General features: G+C 38.8%; 1 protein-coding gene across 2 annotated transcripts in view; it reads right to left on the bottom strand.

Annotated features, from left to right (window-relative positions):
• The window catches only part of MYO3A (myosin IIIA), a 109,684-nt gene extending 88,305 nt beyond the window's left edge, over positions 1-21,379 (bottom strand). For both annotated transcript variants that reach the window (XM_086466637.1, XM_086466638.1), the window contains exons 1-2: positions 21,212-21,379; positions 16,854-16,988 (exon numbers count right to left, since the gene is read on the bottom strand). In XM_086466637.1, the coding sequence (XP_086322763.1) occupies positions 16,854-16,988; positions 21,212-21,379 (303 nt within the window). The remainder of the gene's footprint in view (positions 1-16,853; positions 16,989-21,211) is intronic.
• Positions 21,380-21,605: the final 226 nt, after the last annotated feature.

Genomic DNA, 21,605 nt, shown 5'->3' with positions numbered 1-21,605 from the left:
TACTTACTTTTTTTTTTTTTTTTTTTACAATGACAGTATCTTTCCAGGGTCTCTATTGTTTCAACTTTGCCACATCACCAACATGTTTAATCAAATTGAATGGATGATGACAATCCTCGTTAATTAATGTACTTGCGTTTCAGGTCAATGAAACTGTTCAACAAGTGACAAACCAATCGTGAAATAAACTACACATATGACATTCTTCAAACTATTTTTCTTCATTATCTAGTATTAAAATTTTGCTTCTTATAGATGGATCTTCTTCTGTTTTCTTTACAGAGCTGGATATCTGTTAGTCTTTCTGTTCTAGGCAAAGAATACCAACCCAGAAAGGAATACATTCTTTTTGTAGGTGGGAGAAGAAAGAAACTTTACCTCAGAAATCAACTTCTTCAATGTTTAGGTAGCAAAGCCAAGACTGAATTTATTTGCCTGAGTAAGCAATTTTAATTTTTACTTTATTAAACATGTTGTTTTAACTAATTTTTCTACCCCTCTCATAAGACATAAATTCCTATTATGAGATAAGTATCTGTATTATAAGATAAAACTTATCTAAAATATCAGGTAATGTAAGGTACCAAAACTGTGATTATTTCAGATCAAACCAAAACTGAACCTGGGTATGTAAAAGGTCAGCTGAGCAGGTCTTGAAGGAAAAAGCAGAAGTCACCCACACCACCACGGAAATCCTCCACTGACTCCCAAGGCAGGGTGGCTGCTTGGGCAGAGTTCAGCTGAGGATGTGATAGTCACAGGTTCTTGCATGCACAGGGCAACTTTTTTTCTGCTACTTCTGTCTCAAAGACTTGCCCTTTTACTTACATCAGACAATTTGTATTTTTCTGACACCATCAGCATAGGAGGAAGAAGGGAAAAAGGCTAAGTATTAGAATACAAGCAGCTGTAAGGAGGAAAAGGGATTATTGAAATACAACTACAATTAGAAAAGAAGATTATGGCAGACACTGTATGTGTGTGCTCTGAGCTGCATGGGGTGGGAGGGAGAGAACGATGACGACAACAATGACACAGGTTAGTGTTAACCTTGTTCTATTTTTCTACAGGCTAAACAAGTCCTCATGGGTAAAAAGTTGCATCTGGTATAATTTCCTATTTCTTCTGTATATTTTTTGCAGGTAAAGCTGCCATATGTCCCTATAACCATGCACATAACTAAAGTTCAAATGGTGATTCTTTCTCAGGCTATCAAATTGCATGTGTGTTCAATGCAAGGTTATCATAAACACATCAAAAAGTCCCCCTCCTAATGAGCCAGGCTCTCCTCTTCCCTCTCAAAAGAAGAAGCTACAGAAAACTATAATACTCCTTCCCAAAGCAGTGCTGGAGCATGCCTGCTTGGGAATCTGAGTAGACAGGGAGATAAATCATTCTTGGGCATGTTGACTACGATCTAGTTCATGACATAAAAACTTAAAGGGGAAAAAATCCCTAAACCGTTAAAAAAAAACAACAACACATTTCCTTAACTCATACAGTCCTTCAATGAGAGATTATGGGATAAACATTATTTAGCAGCACTGCTGGACTGGAAGTTTCCCAGGGTGTTGTTAAATATTGCAGCTTATAATTATGATCTCTGCTGCTTCTTAGTAGCATGCTGTCCACAGTAAAATCTGTATAGCCTCTTACCAAAGTTACTGAGTTTGAGTTAAGCTAACTGTAATGCTTGGATGATAAGAAATCATGAAGGCAACAGAGCAATTTTTTAAAAAGATCTTTCTAGTTTCCATTGAAACATCTAGGGAAGAGAGGAGCTGATAGGTATCTCATTGCAATCCTTTCGTTGCAAACTCACACTAATCAGTCTGTGTCATGACTCCGCATCATTTGGTAAAAACTCCTCAGAAGAAGGGCACTATAAGCAGAAAACAAAAAAAATGCATGGAGAACTCATGACACAGACATACAGTAGAAGCTACATGTCTATCTGAGCTGTGCTACAGGGCTGCTTCCTACCCTGAAGGTCAAAGCAACTCACCAAACACAAATGTCCTTCAACCTGCCACAAGACATGGGCTCTTCTGGTAGGAGAGTGTAATAATTCTATTTCTCTCTCCCACACTCCCCAAAACACACACACACATTCTCTCTTGCACGCACAGACATTTCTCATGGTTTGTATCACTTTTATAATACCTATTTTAAGCAACCAGTGATCCCAGGAGGAAAATCGGGTATGAGAGAAGTGGTGGTGCCACCTGTTAGCTCAGGTTTGGCAGCAGAAGTAGTAGTAGATGTAAACTGAATGGACTTTCTCAGTTTGGTTCTCAGGTACTACATACTCTGGTACGTGAAAAGCATGCAAAACCAAAGCCCTTCAGTCTGAACTGTGTTTAGGAAGCCTCCAAAGGCTGCATTTTCCCAAGAAAGCATAGAAATCCTCTTTAAAGCTTTGAATAAATTTAATTTAAAGAGAGGTTCTTATAAATGTCCAGTCTATGAGACACAGTAAGTGAAGATATTAATGATCCTTCCACAAGGATGTTATTTAGAAATGTCATCTTGGTAACTTTGTACCTGAGTAATATTCATCAATTTAATGTTAGTCACTTCTTCCATTGTTTGCTTCTGACTTACAGGTATTTTCTTTAATAACAGTATTTTTAGTGCACACACTGACTGAATGCAAATATTACCTACAAACACAAGCAACTGAACCCTTCGGGCTACCTAAAAGAGGGCGGAGAAGACAGAGACAGACTCTTCCCAAAGGCGCACAGCAAAGAATGAGAGGCAACAATCTCCAGCTGCAAGATCACAGAATCATGGAATGGTTTGGGTTTGAAGGGATGATCATCCAGTTCCAACCCCCTGCCATGGGCAGGGACACCTTCCACTAGACCAGGTTGCTCCAAGCCCCATCCAGCTTGGCCTTGAACACTTCCAGGGATGAGGCAGCCACAGCTTCTCTGGGCAACTTGTTCCAGTGTTTCACCAGTGTGAGCACCAGTGTGAGCAACTTGTTCCAGTGTCTCAAGACAGTAGATTCCTACTGGACATAAAGGAATAATTTTCCCACTGAGAGTAGTTAAGCACTGGAACAGATTACCCAGCAAGTCTGTGTTATCTCCACTCTTGGAGATATTCAAAACTTGAATGGAAAAGACTCTGTGCAAACCTGTAACACTGACGTTAGTCAACTTTGAACAGGGAGCTGGACCAAATAACCTCCAAAGGTCCCTTCCATGCTATAATTTTCTACAATTCATAATATTTGGATTTTAAAACATTCAGTCCCTAGTTTGGATATTTAGACAGCAGAAACAGGGGGAAAGGACTAAGGAAATCTTGAATACTCAAAGGGAAAGAATAATCTGATAGAAGGCTTGATCCATGTGCAAACCTACCCGAAAGGGCTGTAAGCTCTGATGGCCATACATAGCTGTATCAGAAGAGGTGCTTATGAATCTTCTACAGTGCCAATGAAGGGCTCCTCCCTTATGATTTTCTGGCACTCAGAAGGCAAAGACTCATACTGGGATGACATACAGTCCTCCACCCACTCATCTGCCACAACCCTGCGCTACTGTAATTGAGCTATTAGTATGCAAAGCTATCTTCAGCAATAGATTTATAAAATAGCATGATCCTAACACATGAAATGTCAGTTAAAATTGCCATCACATCACAGTCACACAGGTGTTCTTTGTAGGTCTTACTCGCTCTTCATCTGACCCAGCTAATACATTTCTCTCTGTTCAGCTCTTCTCAATTCTGATGTCCATTGAATAAGAAAGGATTCAGTATCAGTTTCACTTTTAAGAAAACAGTTGCACTTTTGTTAGGGCTATTACAGCGTTTAATCATCCAACTGCTCCCAATTTATGCATCTGTACTAAGCTGTCAGGTAACATTTGCTTGCATACTGCAGTTGTCATGGTGCTTTCATCTTATTTCAGTAGCTTGGATGCGAATAACGGGGCAACTACAATTACTACCTTACCTATCTTTACAGGCTGCACAGACATAAATGACTGGGTAGTACATCACATATGCACAACTTCTGGCATGCACGAATGATAGTTATGAAAAAGTCGCATTGTCCAACCTTGCTTTAATGTTATCACACATAAGAATGCTAAAAGCATCTCAGGCACTAATCTCTATTTTTTGCTGTTCTTAGAATAGATCAATAACATGACCTGTTCCACTGAGCATGCAGTACAGCAGCGCTGCCAGCCTCTAAGCTGACTGTACCTTCTTTTTAGCACTGGCTGCTGTAAGAACAAAAGATTCTTATTTGTTACTGTTTTGTTGTCATAAAACTACAGAAACATAGGAGTAAAAGGGACTTCAAGAAATAATTTAGTCCACTGCATTTGCGCTGTGTAGAGATCTTGTACTTTCAGGTGGTCCTTGACAGATATTTGTCTAACCTGCTCCTAAAAATCTCCCACTCAGGGAGGCTCCAATCTTTCTAAGTAGCCTCTTTCTGTGCTTCACTAGCCCAATAGTTAGAGCATTTTTCCTACTATCCAACCTAAATCTTTTTTGCTTCCAATAAAACTGCTTTATTTTTTGTCCCTCCCTCCAGTAGTCTTTGATAATAAATTACCATTATTCTCTATTTTGTATCATCTCTGTCAGACTACGGTCATGATACGTCATTTTTTTCTCTTTTAGCTGTACAAAGTTCGTTGCTGTAACCTTTTGAAATCATCCATGTTTTCTAAATTTAGACTGCCTGGAATTTGCCACTGATGTTTAAGACACATTTTGCCCCAAACTGCATACAGACTTCCTCTGAAGTCTTGTGTTACCTGGGAAAAGCTGAACAGAACAGAACAACCTCCACTTTGCAGAGAATCCCCTTCTGAAGTCCCATTGCCTAGTCAGGTATGTCCTATTTCTTCTTCCTACGGATAGCAGTGTGTCTACTGATTTTTTTTCCCTGTAATTCAAAAAAATCCTTCCAGTATTCTCAACTGTGAATCTGATGCTGTTCTCCAACGTGCCTCTAATTAAACCAGGTGTCCACTCCTGACTTTTTATGCAGACTTTGTTTCATCACCCAAGTTATTAATGAACAGAAACAGAACAGAAGCCAATGCCCACTTGAGATCCTCCCAGCCCAAAAGTGAACTACTGAGTCCAGTTTTATGAAAAAGAGGGTATCAGCTTTATTGTTTATGTGCAGTTTCTGTATTTTCACATTTTCCTCACAAGAATGTCACATGGGACCATATCAAATCCTTACAAAAGATGCATCTCGTCTATTGCTTTCACCTTGCTACACCAGTTATCTTGTTAAAAGAAGAGATTTTATTAATATTTGCTTTGGCCCAATCCAAGTCAACCACTTATCATGTTACTGGGTTCTGGATATTTCTAGAGTGGTTTCTATTAATTTGTTCTAGTATCAAAGTTAAACAGACTGGTCTGTATTTCCCTAGGTCATTATTTTTCCTCACCTTGTAAAGACATATATTAAATATACTCATATCTCATTTCTCTCTTGTCTTAGTAACGTAGTCTTGTCTTTATCATTCTCCACATTAACCTTTCTGAGCTTATCCTTAAATGCCTGTACCTTAGCTGTGCATTTTTGTTTCTCCTATTTGAAGGCATTCTGAAATATTAAAAGAAGCAAACCCTGATGCACTCTTACTCATCTCTTACTGTGCTTTTATCTTTTCTCTGCCTCAGCTAATTTGCTATTGTGTGTTTAAGGTCTTTCAATAACTGCCAGCTTTCCTTCATTTTTATGCTAGATTTCCTAAGCACAGGCACCTACCAGTTCCCCCAGCTGGGTGAAGCATAGTCTCCTAAAGCCTATTATTCTTACCCTGCTGCTCTATCGTCCTTCCTTTCCTCAGGAAAGTGAATACAATTATTTTGGTGCCTTTTTCACTCAAATTTCTTTCCACCTTCAACTTTTCAGAAGAGATCTTCTTTATTTCTTTGTTAGAACAGAAGCAACCTGATATAGCCATTTCCAGAGTTACTTTCTTTGCCTTCTGTCTCCAAGACAGAACTCGATGGACTGTCCATCTCACAATCCTGGCCGTCACACAGGGTCAGCTGTGATCAGAATAACTCCTATTCTCTGCCTACGGTGTGATATGTCTTCATAGACATTATCACCAAAGAACACATTCCACAGACAGCACTTAACACCTACCACAAACACTTGAAGGTCCTTGTGAAGACTTACAGGGAACTAAATCAGTTTCTTCAATGGGCCGAGTGGTTCAATACATGGGTCCTGTCTGTGTAATTTTAATTTCACCTCAAATGGAAGACAGATATGCAATAGAACTGTGGTTCCTATTTTTCCTAATAACAGTACAAGATGACCCATAACCAAAAAAAACCCATAGCAATGCTCTATGCTTTTAGGTAAATTTGATTGCTTTCTATTTAGTGTGAATGAAACACATCTCCGAAACAGACATCTTTCCTGAGTTATTTAGCTTCAGTGATCATAAACTGTGTGGTGTTTACAATTTTGTTCTCTTCCATGATCTAGCACCTCCAGGGCTGCGTTAGTCACAGCCTTAAGGGTATTTGTTGCTTCTGATTTCTTCACTTTCAGTTCGGCTTTTAACTTCTTATTTTCTTTGTCACACGCATGCACTGGTGAGACAGCCAGCCAGAGGAAAAGTTTGCCTATTCCATCTTATGCAACACTGGCCTTCACAGCCTCTTATCTTTCTCAGTCAGGACATTGATATCCCTACGTCACACTGTGGTCAAAATGGAAAAGGCCATGTCTATGCCAATATTGAGTCTTCCTATACACAAAAGCTTGTGGCTTTGAAAATGCAGTACTTCTTGATACCATTTTTCAGCTGTAGAAACACCAAAAAGTGAAGTTTCTTATTTTAAGTGATCCTTCTCAGGGCTTGTTTGTACTTTTGGACTGCATCAAGTCATTCAAACATAATATTATGATCTTTACTGTATACAATAATCTTGTTTTCCGTCACATTTCCAGTGCTAAAAACATGCTTTACCCTTGAAAGTTCTTTCAAAGTCAGCATAATCGAAGCCATCAGGCTTTACATACACAAGAAAAAAAATGAAGTAATCCCCTCAAAGGGGGATTTTATCTGTCCTGAAACATTTGTAATAGTGTTTTGTCTCTAACAGAAAGAAAAAAGGCAAGTAGGTGACAGTGCTGTACAAAAGGTTTACTGGGCATAGCAAGCTGAATTCCCCTACTAGCTCTTCCTGATGCAAACTTCATATTGCATCACCCCGTAATTCCCATTCTTTCTTTATGTTATGATATAATACATTTACAGCCCCATGAAGTCACTAATGAAGAAATTAATGTATCACCTGTCCACATCTCCTCCCCCAAAACAGTATACGGCTGAAGCAGAATCAAGCTACGATTTGGAATAGTGCTGTGTAAATCACCTGGTAACATATCTACAACAGAAATTCTGAAGGAGCTTTAACAGCCTGGCAACAGCATAACACAGCTGTAATTTTTTTTTTTTTTTTTTTTTTTTTTTTTTAAATCAAATAAATGGAAGGATCATTTTACAAAATCAGAGCTAACCTAACTATGAAACTGAAAGGCACTGGTCAGTAAAGAGTCCAGGACTTTGAGGAAATGCAAGAGACTGTTTACCAAGAGAGAATGTTTTAACACAGAAAACTTTGTGCAATTAATTTTCTTATAGACAAGGAGCAGTGGTAAAAAAAACATTTAGAGTGCAAAACCATTCACTCGACTAGGGAGAAAAAGCAGGGCCTAAGTTTGGGATCAATAATGCCAACAGAATCATTCCTCCTGATTGCTACAAACTTAGCCAAGGCTGTGGAAAATACACAGACTCTCATAAGCAAATAGGGCAGCTTGCAGTAACAGTGAGTACTTTACAGCTTTCATTGCCTGCTCAGAACCATGTTGCTTTTGTTCACTCTTCACCAACTGGGAAATGTTTGAAAACATCTTCCTCTTTTGTACCACCATTTCTACACAATTCAGGGTTCAGACAGTAGTCCGAGTACTATCATGTCCACACTACACATCATTCATTTTATGCCCGTGTTCCTAGATGAAGACAATAATTTAGTATAATTCACTGTAATTTAAATGACTGTGATAGAAATCTTCCCTATTGAGTCTGAAAGCATGTCTCGGGAAGCACAGATCCAAACAATGGGGCTTGTCTAAAGGCTTCTTTTACAAAAGGAGTGAAGCTGAAACAGACTCAGCCAAAAGGCAATTCCTCTCCTCTCAGCAGTGTGCAGGACAGGTCAGCTTAAGCGCTCTAGGAGTTTCCTGCTTCTCTCTGGTGACTACAAAAGGAGCTACAGCGACCCAGTAACTGTCATGGGACCCTAAAACAGCAAGAACATCCCTAACGACATACCAAGACATTCTTACAGAGTTTGTAAGAACCAAAAGGATGCTAAATTCAAAAGACCCTTTTTATTTTTTTTTTCTTTTTTAAAATAAGCTACTGGAATGATTAATTCAGAGAGACTAGATCAGACAGAATCGAAATTAAAGTGCTCTGTAAACCAATCTCTCCCTGCTCACTGTGTCTGTCTGCATAAGGCAGTTCCTTGCTTCCAGGGTTTGATTTCAGTGAAGTCAGCAGCTTTTTGAACTGGAACAAACTCTGACATCCTTTCTGGAGCCCAGGAACCTTTTTTTTTTTGTCACAACTGACATCTGGCTGTCTGCTTTCTGCATGTCCCGGCTCCTTGTTTCTTGCTATAGTACTCTTCTCCCATAGTCTGCAGCCTCCAGCCCTCTCTGCCCAACAAAGAACAAGGATGAGGAGACCTCTCTTCCTACAGACAAGTCCATTTGCTCCAGTCACTCTCTTTACAAAAGGACTCAACATGTAAACTGACAACACAGCAAAATCATATGGTCTATCACACTTGAATTTAAGCATTTAACCCTCAGGTATCTGAAGAAAGAGCAGACAAGCTTTAGCCCAAGCATTCTTACAATGATTGATGCCATCCCCCACCAAAGCTAAAGGAGGTTTTGTAATCCGGGATTTAACCAAAAGCTACATAAATGTGGGTTTTGGTGGGTTTTTTCTTTGTTTGTTTTTGGTGGGGTTTGTTTGTTTGTTTGTTTTTCGGTTGTTGTTGGTTTTTTTCTTTTTTAAATCACCTCACATCTTTAGTAAAGACGTGATCAAAAATAAAAAGTACAGAAAGCAAAGTGATGTTAAATATTAGACTGTGAGAGGCATAGTATTCACATGCTATTTAATTACATAGTGGAATGGTAAAACTCAGGGCTTTTTTTCTGGGCTTTTGCTTTATTCCATGGTGGCAAAAATTGTTAGAGGTTACTCAGAACCAGCTTTTTGTATGTGCAGTATTGTCCAGCAAGGTGGCCCGTAACATATGCTCACCAGTTGTTTAAAAGATGTGAACTGTGCAAACCACAATGTAATATGAAACACTCATTATGCAGAGAAATCACGAGTATTTACTAAAACCTTGAAGCATCAAATAATAGTTGTAGCCACACGTCTTTGATCTTCAGAAAATACAATATAATTCAAGAGTGAAAAATTGCTATAATTGGGAAGCAAAGAGGGACACATTAGAAACGGAGAAATGAAGGCTGATTCAGGCATGTAATGGATCAAAACATTCAGTGTTGGTCTGAATGGAGCAATTATAACCAAAGACATTACTGAAAAATGACCCACGTTGAGAAACACGAAAAAGCAATTTCAATTGTTTAATTTTTCTTCTATATATGTCATTTGGAAATACCTGATAATATTTAGACTAATGACAACTCTGTTCTCCCCACGCCATCCCCTATAAAACCCAAATGGACTAGTTATTTTCGACTATGCTAATTTCCTGAAAGATTGTTTTTTATGAATCTCCTATATATAAAAAAGGTGCATATAAGCTTTCTTATTATAACTCTTTTTATATATTCCATTATACAGAACAACTTCCATCCAAAGCTTTTTTAAACTCCACAAACTTGCCTTTATTCCCTCAGATAGAAACTTATCTGCATATAGTAACTGCTGTATCTAACAAAAGGGAAAATCCTAAATAAATTATTCATCTGTACATACCACAAGGTCCTCTATTTCATGTAAAAGAGAAGCAACCGATACAGCGATGTCTCTAGTTTTATCTCAGGTAGGCTGACCTCTTTGAAAGCCAAAATGAGCCTGTTGGATCCTGCTTCTAGGTGTTCCCACAGATTCCTTTGGGACTCACTCCAGCCAGCACTTGTCACTCAGAGAGGCCTCGTCGAAAAATGCATGTAATTGAATTTGGATTTTCCCACTCTTGCCAAAACTATCACAGCAATAAGAACAAATGCAGTTTCGATACTCTGTTCCTTACAATTGTATTTTATTTTTTTTTAAAGAAAAAATCTTAATTCAAAATTAGTTCAACAATTCAACAGCTTCAATGACATGAAATTGGCCGCTAAACTTTAGATACACTAGTCCTAAGTCTCTGCCACCATGTAACATCCCAAAAGGAGATCGCATGATCAGTACCTCACCAGGCTCTGAGCCTTCCTGCAGGTTGCAGGCTCAAAGGCTGCAGATTTTTCCAGCCAAACATCTTTCCACATCAAGAACAAGCATTAGCTGCTTTGCAACACTGACAACAGCTCCCTCTTCCTGAGAGGTGCCATGAAGAGCGACAATGTCATTAGCTGAGAAAGGAAAGAGATCAAGCTAATGGAGAGAAAAATGCTTTACTGCTGGCCATCAGGACTCTTACATGGCACTGGAAAGCTCAGCAAGAGACAAGGACAGAACAACCGATCTTGCTCTGAGCTTTTCTTTCAATGCCCAGCCTGCTTCGGCACAAACAGCATTCCGAAGCAATAGTCTATGCCTGGACGCAGAAAAGGAGCAGTGTCTTGTGAAAAGTCTTGTTGCGTTGCCCATGTGGGGGTGACCAGACATTCTCACTGCAAGAACCACACCTGTCCCCTGCCCCATACATGTTACAGGACTCCTTGTCCTTTTAGACTGGGATATGGGATGGAGGTAAAAGCATTGCATCCCTGGTCAAGGAAGATAAACAGATAAACAGATTTTAAAAAATATGGATCTATTTACCCAGCACATATAACTATCAGTCCCCCTACAGAGCTCCTAAAAAACAAAATTAATGAGTTAGACGTAAATACATCGTCACCTACTGCAAAATTTGAGAAGCGTGTAAAAGCTGAAGAATCTCTCTCGGTTGTCTGTGTTTTGGTTGTTGTTTTTTTTTGGTGGGGGGTGGGGTGGGGTGGTTTTTTTCAGTTTCTTGTTTCTTTTCATGTTTTATGCCACCCAGTCTCCCAGCTCTCAAACAGCTGACACCTCACCCATGTTAAGCCACACAACAGCGGCAGAAATATTTGGATGAGAGATCTCTGCCTTTCTTTGTGTGTGTGGAGGTAGGAAAGGGATCTGAATTTCATAATACAATGTTATGGTTGTCTTGATCCTAGAAGTTCATATTATGCTTCTGGCTACTGTAGCCTCAATCTTTTAAAAATACCAATACCTAGATTTTGCTTTGGACAGCGGTTGCTCCTCTTTTGTAGCAAACCACATTGCAACTTAGAATTACACTGTTAGTATCTCAACTGCTTAGCTGAAAAAAAAAATCTCCCTCCCCCAATGTAACTAGACCTCCTGAGACCAATAGTTCTTTAGATCTTTAGATGCACCTACTTCACAGATAGGACATTATATAGCGGAGCAGTGGATTTCTTCTTACTTTAAAAAAAAAAAAAAAAAGGAAAAGAACCCGCACTTAAGTGAATTACACCATGTATTAGAATTACATGCAATGTTAAAAAAGCAACACGATCAGAAACTCTTCCATGTATAGTAGGTCAGTGAAGGATCTAAAACTATTAACCACACAAGATTTGGGCATTAATTATACTAATTTTTCTCCATCTGACACATACGTAAATTGTGCAGTCAGTGTTCAATTATGAATCTGTGAGGAAAATTTATACATATTTCATGAACTCTAGGGTGCTCTCTATGACCACAGTTAGCATTTGCAAACATCTGGAAGCATCTGATTTGCTAAACTTCACTCTCCAAACACCAGATACAACTGTGTAACAGCAAAGCAGACTCACTCCAGGCCAGATGCAGCAGTGCAGATGAATTGTTCAGCACCCTTCATATTACCCAGGAGTTACTGCAACACCTTCTTCTCTTGGCCTTGGTGAGTTCTTATCCCTAACTGGCCACCTCTGACAATGCCACTCTTCCCTTGAACCTTCACTGGCCACCCCTTCTCAGTCACATCAGATACGAGCTCTTTGCTTTTACTGTCAGAACCCGTAGCAGTCCTTATACCTTTCCTTAGGCAGCAACAGATCTACTCCTAGCCTCGATCAACTCATAGTGCTGGCATCCATCACCAGCTAACTGTAGGCATAACATGTTTTCCTTTCTGCTTTGAAGGAGCAGCCAAAACAAACAGAACAGCTATCCTTCAAATCCTCCTTAATAACTCTCCTGTGCTGCAATGCTGACAAATGCTTGCAGCTGCTTGAGACCACAACTGACTTCTGTTATCCCCTTGGTTCTCCACTTTCAAATCCATTTGTTCTATTTGGCTTAAAGCTTTAATGTAAGCTCCCTGCTATGAAGGCTCACTTTTAGGATTGGAAAGGAATGAGTAACTGATACTCTTATGTGTTGTGCTGAACTCTCCAGCCCTGGACAAATTCAAGATTGGCAATTCTTCCAAAGGATCTGCACAAAACCAGAAAGGACTTAAATCAGAGGACCTCAGCTTGTTACATATTCAGTATATGTAAGTGACTCAGCAGACAATTGCAAGTGCCCTTATAATTGGTAATTGAGTAGGAACTACACTGGTTGGCTACCCTGTGCCTACCGCCCAGCAACAGTCTTTGTCAGATAGGTTCTCTCACAGTTCTTACCCTGTTACCAGCATTTTGGCCAGATGTGCAAGCTTTCCCAGGCCAGGCAAGCCACTACAAGTAATCTAGTAGCAATGGGCAGCCATGACCCCTGTACAGTAGGTTGGCAGTTTGGTATACTCACACTTTATTCATTTTTCCATATGGGGTTACAGTGTCCTCACTGAGATTAAATGGAATCCACACAATGGGTTTGTACTTTGTCTATGCTTGCAAAAAGAGGAGCAATTGCACTGAAGCACTACAATTTTCAGTACAGTTCGAATTTTTGGAACAGTCTGAGATATCCCTAATACAAGAATCATGGTTGCTGAAGAGCATGAGGGAAAAGGACTGCAAAAATTGGACTGACTCTTCCCAAATAGCATCTTCTAGTGCCACCACAGGAGACAGAATGCCATGCTACATGGACCATTGGTCTAACTCAGCAGGGCATTGCAAACATTCATGAAATGTTCATATATACACTACGAGAACCGGAACACCTAAAAGGAATGCTTTGACAGTCTTCTTGACATTCAGCACAAAAGGATCTATTTCTATAACTTCCTGGCGATTCCCTCCACCTCTCCAGAAAAGGACATACACCTCTCCAAAAATGGAGAGGTTTCTACAAAATGCTTTGATATTACAAAACTGTATTTTTAGGTGGCAACTCACTCCATCCAAACTTTTTTCCCTACCAAGCTGTTTTAACTCATGAAAACAAAAATTTTTTTTTAACTACAAAAATAATGGATGTTCCCTAAGCATAAAAATATATTGAGAATGATAAAATATACTAGCCCAAACCAAAATCCATCTCAATTATGATACATATAACTACGTGTCTTTTGAAAATAGACTGAGATGCTTCTTAAGGTTCTACCTGATCCTACACAGGAAATGAACTATGGAAAAATGTTGCATTATGATTCTTGTCCATTGTCTTACAGTAGTGAGTAAAAGCTGTATAAGACCTACCATTTACCTTGCTGTGATATTTTCAGCCTTCACTCCATCTTGACTAGGTTGCTCTTTGCATCAGATCTCAGGCAAGGGCCGTGCCATTTGTTCTCCCCACCTGCCCTAGACCTACATGCTCACCTGTAGGGCCTGATACAATTTACCTCTCTGCTCCACTTTCCATCAGCTGATTTCCAACTATCTTGGATCTCTTCCCTTCTGAACTAACATCCAAAGCAGAAAGAAATGGGCTATAGCACACTCTGCCTTAGCTGTGTTATCAGGCTGATGTCTGCTGACATGAAACTGCTAAGCTGATTCATCCCAAGTATAATACTCAAGTCTTTTTAGCTACTTGGTCAGTTTTGGCCTCAGAACTGTAGCTCAGCCACTTACCTTAGCCTAGTTCAAAGCTGATCAGCCTCTGTTCCCCAAAACACAAACATGATCAACTGCAATACAAAACAGCTACCAAAAACTATGGGATATGCCAAAAATCATCACACTATATATACTAAAAAAAGTGTAAGGATTGAACAGTACAGTTCATATAACCAATGCTGAAGACTGAATTAGGAGAAAAGAAACCTGGCAACAATCTTTCTTTCCAGACTGGCTTGCTGTTGATACATTGCATGTGACATGCCTTAAAGAGCTGAGGATTTTTTTTCTCTAGGAAAAAAATATTTATTAACATCTACATACACAGATTCAAACACTCCACAGAGTAACTTTGATGGTAAACCATAGTGTTGGCTCTAAGACCATCACTAAATGCTGAGTTTTGCAATCTACCACAAACCCATTCCTAGTGGAATTTGTGAAACTTTTCCTCCAAAACCTCCTGCCCACAGATCCCAATACAGAACACAAAAGCAGAGCAGAGCAACTAGTTCTGCTTTCAATGCCCCACTGCTCCTGTAAGCTCTTCCTGGCAGCTGCAGCTTTCAGGAATCCAGAATGCTACAGTGCACAATATTCTGCATTTGATTCTCTACTTTTCCCTCTTGACATCATTTTGCATTCGGATACTATGGAAGCGGCTTCAGATTATTCAACTGCAGTGGTCTACACTGTTTGTCCTTTCAGTCTTCGGGAACGTATTAACAGGCTAGGTGCAGACTACAAAAGGTCCACCTTTATTTGAGAATTTGCAGAGATAAGAGGAGATGAGAAAGATCTCCTCCTTGGTATCAAACTCTGCAAATCTAAATTTCAGGACTGGATTCCCCTCTTCAGGGGGGTGTGGGGGGGGATCAGTTCTGAAGTGAAAATGCTCTTTTATGATAAAATAAATGAAAGAAACCCCAAACCCAAAGCAATGGAAACAGAGGTCTCTGTAAGCTAAAGACTGATCACCACCTTTATGAATTTAGACACAAATATATTGTTTAAAAAACCCACAATAAAACAAAACGGAGATGATGAAGGTATCATAATTCTTACAAACTGGAGGACACCTAAATAGCTACTGTGAAAAACAAACTGCAACGGCCCTGTAAAGCTGCATACTAGCTGAAAGGAAGGTGATGCTTCAACAGAGGAATCTGATCCGCGACAGTTTTCTTTCACAGGTACTTTTAGTAAAAGGACTGCTTCACCAACGTCACCATTGGAATTTATTTTTCTACTTATGTATATCTATGTGTACACACACCAACTGAAATCCATTGCATTCATGGATCTACATGTACAGTCTCAGAAAGCACCCAAGACTATTTCACACACTTCATACTAGCACTTGCACATGTACAGCTTGGCATGCAAAGAATAAATATAAAACTTATACTCCAGATGTAGGCTTGTGTTTTTCACATTAAGAAAATAAATCCATGTGAAAAATGAAAGTGAAAATAAATCCATGTGAAATAAAAAGTTAAAATATAACTACTTGACTGTTTCCTCACAGTTCGTTCCATCCTTGCTGTTTCGCATCCATCCTTTACAGGCCAGAAGTTTCACAGATGGAGTTTCAAATGCGCAGCTGACACAACAGAAATTAGATTTTCAAAGATACTCACTGCAAAAAGAGCTGACATCTTTTCATGTCAGTCTAACCTAATAATTTATCACGATTTCCAATGCAAGCTATTCTTAAAAACATCTTCCCAATGGAAGTCAGAAGAATCTAGAAAAGCTTTTAGAACTTAAACATTTTTTAGAGCTTGTTTCCAAGATTAGATACCATTGTATCATTGAGATATTTGTCAGGAGATTCGTATTCACTCAGCTGACAAATCATAAAATACAACCAGTTCTTCAATCTCAACCTTATCAAACACTGATCAAACATCAGCAAGAGCCTTGATTGTTATGAAAGGCATACTATTCCTGTCGGAGGTGTTCTTCATTTTCCTCTGGGGAGAGAAGGAAGTTTTTGCAGAACAGGTTATAATGGATCTATGAAAACAGTAATGATCAAGCTCTTTGCTCCTAGACAGTCAAAACTAAAGACTGAAAGACACAAATTACAGGCCTTACCTTGCTCTGACTCCATTTGAGGAAATCATGATGCTTTCAACAGTATTTGGTAGCCTGTTTTTATTGACTTATTTATCTATTTGTGCATTTACTTGCACCAAAAAAAAAAGGCAATTCAACTAATTTCTATCACTTAGAGAAAAAAAATCATAGTGGTTTCTTTAACTATTGTTTCATATCTTAATCATATTTAAAGAAATGCTACCAGAAGAAGATTCCCATGACAAGCCTTTCATCAAAGAAAGATTTTAGGTAGTAAATCCTATGAAGTCCTATTAGAATTTATATCCTAATTCTGAAGGCACAGTACTATCAGCATAACATCAAAATAAGAACGCTGAACTCGAAGCAGACTTAATTCAGAACACTGAAAGACTAAACAACAGCATTTATCACTTCACGTGCAACCAGTCTAAAGAAAAACATAAAACAAATTATGTGCATCTCATTTATTGAGTTGATACTCAACATAGAACTGTCAGCTGAAAGAAACACCCTATTTTTCTGAATTATTTACCTCAAGAACTAGCCAAAGCTGGTCTCCGTTTTTCACATCTTTCTTATAGTACATGCCATAGAACTTGACTACATTGGGATGATCAGAGAGAGCTTTCAAAATGTTGTACTCTGCTTCAATTTCTTCATCAATATCCTAGTGTCACAAACAAGAAATACACAGCAGTTAATAAATAAATAACAACAGCCATTGAGAAAACCCAACACATAGCATTTTCTGGCTATTCAAATATAGTTTGAAATAATGCAATGAAAAAACCAAACAGAACATGAATGTACCATTTGCAAGGCTATGAAGTTTGGCTCTGTTTACTCAATGCAAAAACAGCCATCTGGTTTTTCACTTGGTCTTCATTGATTTCAGGTAATGAGCACAGCAGATACGACAAAGCAGCCCTCAGGAGAATGGGGAAGGAGCATTTCAAGGCAAAGCCAGTACAGTCCACAACTGGGTAGGTATGCAGATACCTCAGGAAGCCACTTGTTACTCCTCTAGTCTCAAGGGTATCCCCAGCTAGAGATGGTGCAGCTGGAATTATCTCTCTACCCCTGTGCGCAAATAAATATGACTGCAGCCGCATCTTATTCATTTATCATCCCACTTTCTAGAATCACCTGGGATTTTTTCTCATTCTTTACCGTCACAGAAATTGATGACATCCATGATCTCTCTGGCTTCTCCTACTGAGCTATAAGAGTTGTGGCTTGTCAGTCTTTTGTTACAGACTTTGGCTTTCTTACACAGTGAGGGAAATCAATTTGGAGGTGAGAGATGAAGAAAAGTTTTGTCAATACATGCGCCAGGAGTTGTGCAAGCCCTTTCAGACCAAACATGGGTGCTAGCAACAGTGGGCACTGGATGACTGAGGTAACCCTTCCAGCTATGCACTGGACTTGCTCATTGAGGGACACTATCAGACTGTGTTTCAGTCATGTTGAGAAAATATTCAATCCATCCTGGCCAGAGGCAAAGACAGAATAGCTGCAGTCATTTTTCCCCATTGTTTAGATCTCAAGCAAAATCTTAACATATTTGTTTCCAGATTTAAAACATTTTTAATACAATTTGCTATTTACCACCCAAAAAGAAACAGAAATTAATAATCAATTCTAGAGGAAGGCTACTGATGAACTCCACTGTCCATATGAATGGATTTCATAGCAATGAAAAGCCCCTACTCAGTGTTGAAAGCCTGTCTCACCACTGCCAAACAGAAGTGACCATGGCAGAGAAAAGGGGTGCTTTGTATCCCCAATGAATGACGCTCCTCATTTTGTTCACCACCAGAGGCATCTGCCCCTAAGAGGACTTTGCCCGCTTGTTTCTTATATAAGTCTCTCCAATGCTAAATACAACTCAAGTTTGTTCTATGAGCCTTCTGTCTTGAGACCAGCTTTACTGGTCTCAAGGTTATCTTCAGGAATCAGGCCATTAAACCTTCATATTGAGATTACAAGAATAAGCCTTCTCAAAAGGAAGGGGTTTACAGATTTTTTTATTGGAGTAGCTGAAAAACAGCAGAAATTTTCCTCTTTCAAAAAAAAGGAGGAACTCACTTTAAGTTAATTTTCCCATAACACAAATTACAGCCAATAATAAAAAAAGAGATGCAAGGAAGGAAGAAAGAATCAAGGCACTGAAGGTGACAGAGGAAAGAAAGGGAAAGAGTGGAAGATAAGAAAGGATGAAGAGAGAAAACACATCTGGCAAAAACAAAAGGACAGATGATAAGGCAAAGAAAAAAAACACACCACAACCACCATGAAAAAAACAGAGTCAAAAGCCAAAAAGCTACACAGAAAGCATACAATAGCCCTGGCTGCCTTGGGGAAATCGGAAGAGAATTAGCCCACTGTTCTACTGTGATTTAATAGAGGTTTCCGTCTCCTGAGGGGTACTCAGATTTTATGAGATTTTTACTATTGTAAGGAGAAATTAAAAAAGAGAGAACAAAATTAATAGAATATTCATTCTGTGCATACCAAAAAGAAAAATCTTCCTCTTCATTTTATGAAAGAAGAGAACTTGAAATATTTACCTGTATAAGAGTACCTCTTTGAAATGGTAGAGGGAATATTACCATGTGAACTTAGACATAGATAATTTGGCTAAGAGCCCTAAAGTACAATGGCATTTACTTATAGTCCTCAGGACAAGACTAAGAGCATTCTCAGTTCCATCTTCATACATTCTCATTTCAACACCTTCACTCCCCTGTTTCAGTTTCAAAAAGCCAAGCTGTTATTCAAAACAAAGAATCTGAATGCTCTAAAGGATTAACATGAAATGCTTATTTCAGTCCCACACCACCCATGATAATGTAGTTTCCCATTCAATTTCGAAATATCCATTAAACCAAGTGATATAGAAGCACATTTCTTCTGCTTGTTTTTTCAGCCCACCTCTTAAGTGGCACAACTCTTGAAACCATTTTCAAAGAAAAAAAATTGTAAAATTTAAAGAAGAAAATACAGAAAGTATCTTTCTTCATTGCAATGGCTCCCTCTGCAGCCATTAATAATACTTTCAGTTTAAACAAAAAGAACTAGTTTATTGCTTTCACCCTGTTTCTAATATTGGATTGCCATTTGAACAGTAACATGGAGGTACAGCAGCTCCTCCAGACATCCTACAAATAGAAGTGGGAAAAGAAGTAAACAGTATTCTTAGAATAAAAAGGAGAATATATTTATTTAAAAGATTCAGGTCTTTGAGTGTGATGTTGACTGTATTACTGACTTCCAAATTTCATTAAAATAAGGAATCTGTTTTCATCAGCTACACCTTTTCCCTTCTTCAGTTTCTTGCGTGGCACCTTTATGCATTGTATTTCTTTTGTCTTCCTTACATTCTACTCCCTTATCGCCTACTTAATCTATTTCTCTTTCCTCTAGCATCAGCTTTACTAGCTCTTCTTTCTTCCTGTCATCATCCTCTATCCTTTTCCTACAACCTCCAAAGCGTACACAACATTAAAAGTTTCCTTGATGCTGTCAGTAATCCCTGCCATAGCCAGTTGCCACTTAAGAATCATTTCTGAACACTTGTGAAACAAATGAAAGCAGGTTATTTCCTGCCGTGTAGCATTTAGACGAACACCAACTGCCTATTCACTGTAAGCACAAGAACATTGTTTACAGAAAGCAACAGAGTCAAAAACAGAGCTTCCAATGCATTTGAATTCATGAAGATCCTTGGCTGCAAATCATGTTTACTTTGGGAGAGGTACGAGATATTGAATTGAGATGAGTCTCCTTGCGTTGCTTGGAAAGCATGCTGAAATTAAAAGTGGATCAACAAGAAACACAGCAAACATAATGCAAGACGCTATGTTTTCACAAACACATTTCATGGACTTATGGGCCATGGGATCATAATTTGACACTGTGTGACATGCAGGGGTAGACAGAGCCCTGTGTGGCTGTGCACCTCCAGACCTGCAGCGTTTCACACGGCATGATGTGCTCTTCCCTTCCTGCCCTGAGGTTGTGCAATGGAAGTACATGCCTCACAACCCTATACGGGAAGCAAAAGATGAGCTCAAAGGAGCTGCTTGAAACAGGAACAGCTCCTTGTCCATGTTTTGCAGGTTACTGTTCTCGAGAAAAATCCTCAGCCACGTGCTGCACCGCTGAAGTCAATGGGGTATGCCTTTACAAACCAGACTAATGTTCTTCCTTGCTCGTTGAACATTAATCTGCCACCCAACAAATGTCAGCTATTGAGAACAAAAATGTACTCTACAATCTAATAATTCCACCTCCCAGTCACCTGTGCTTTGTGTATAGAAGCTATTGCCTTTGTATTTTCCATCCCTCTGTGATATCTATGTATTTTGGCACATTCTGAAAATGCAGAACCAACAATAACAATAAAAAGGAAGTATGCTATTTTATTTTTAAAGTATCACTCATTACATGTAACTCATCTAAAAGCATGTACTCAAAATAGATGTTTGAAGGTACATCTAAAGCACTTAAAAGTATGCAACTTTCTTACTAGCTGGTATGTAAAAAAAAAAAAAGCAAAGAGAATTACAGTAAAACAGAAGCACCTAGGACTCCTGGTACCGAAAAGGAAAACAATCAGTTCTGCTTCTGAAATGAAGAGATAAACAAGAGGGAACTAAAAGTAACAAAGTTTAGGTATACTTCCGATTTATGACATATGCAACCACTTCCAAGATCACTTATGATATAAAAAATAGATTTATAGCTAGCCTGATACTTAGCAGGCAGGAGCAGTTTATTTCACTATCACTTCTAATGCAAATGATTTACCAAGATTAGAAGAAAAAAAGACTGCAGAAATTCACTTACAATTAAATAAGCATAAACCAAGTAATTTAAGTAGCTTACGTGAACAGGATCCAAAATTTTGACTGCTGCTTTGCTGCCATTTTTCTTATTTAACACCTTGAAAACTTTTCCGTATGTTCCTTTGCCAATAGTCTCAATTATTTCCCAGGTATCTGAAGGATCAGGAAAGCTATCAAATATTATTGTTTTCCCAGTCAATGGAAGCATCTCAAATGATGGCTCCTAGGAAAAAGAGATTTCAATGTTCACTCAACAAATGGTTAATAGCAACTGTTTTCCTACAAATGTGAAGAGCCATACACATTCCAGTCTCAAACACTAGAAACGTTTTTGCATGTAATGTGCATGCACTGAAAGCATAACAAACAAGAAATGCTGCACTTAATACAGGTAATTGCAGTCAACACAATATCAAGTGAAGGGAAATTCAAAT

This window comes from Leptosomus discolor, chromosome 6 (genome assembly GCF_034619465.1).
Source record: "Leptosomus discolor isolate bLepDis1 chromosome 6, bLepDis1.hap2, whole genome shotgun sequence".
Classification (NCBI taxonomy): Eukaryota; Metazoa; Chordata; class Aves; order Leptosomiformes; family Leptosomidae; genus Leptosomus; species Leptosomus discolor.
This window is presented reverse-complemented; position numbering and strand designations above follow the sequence as displayed.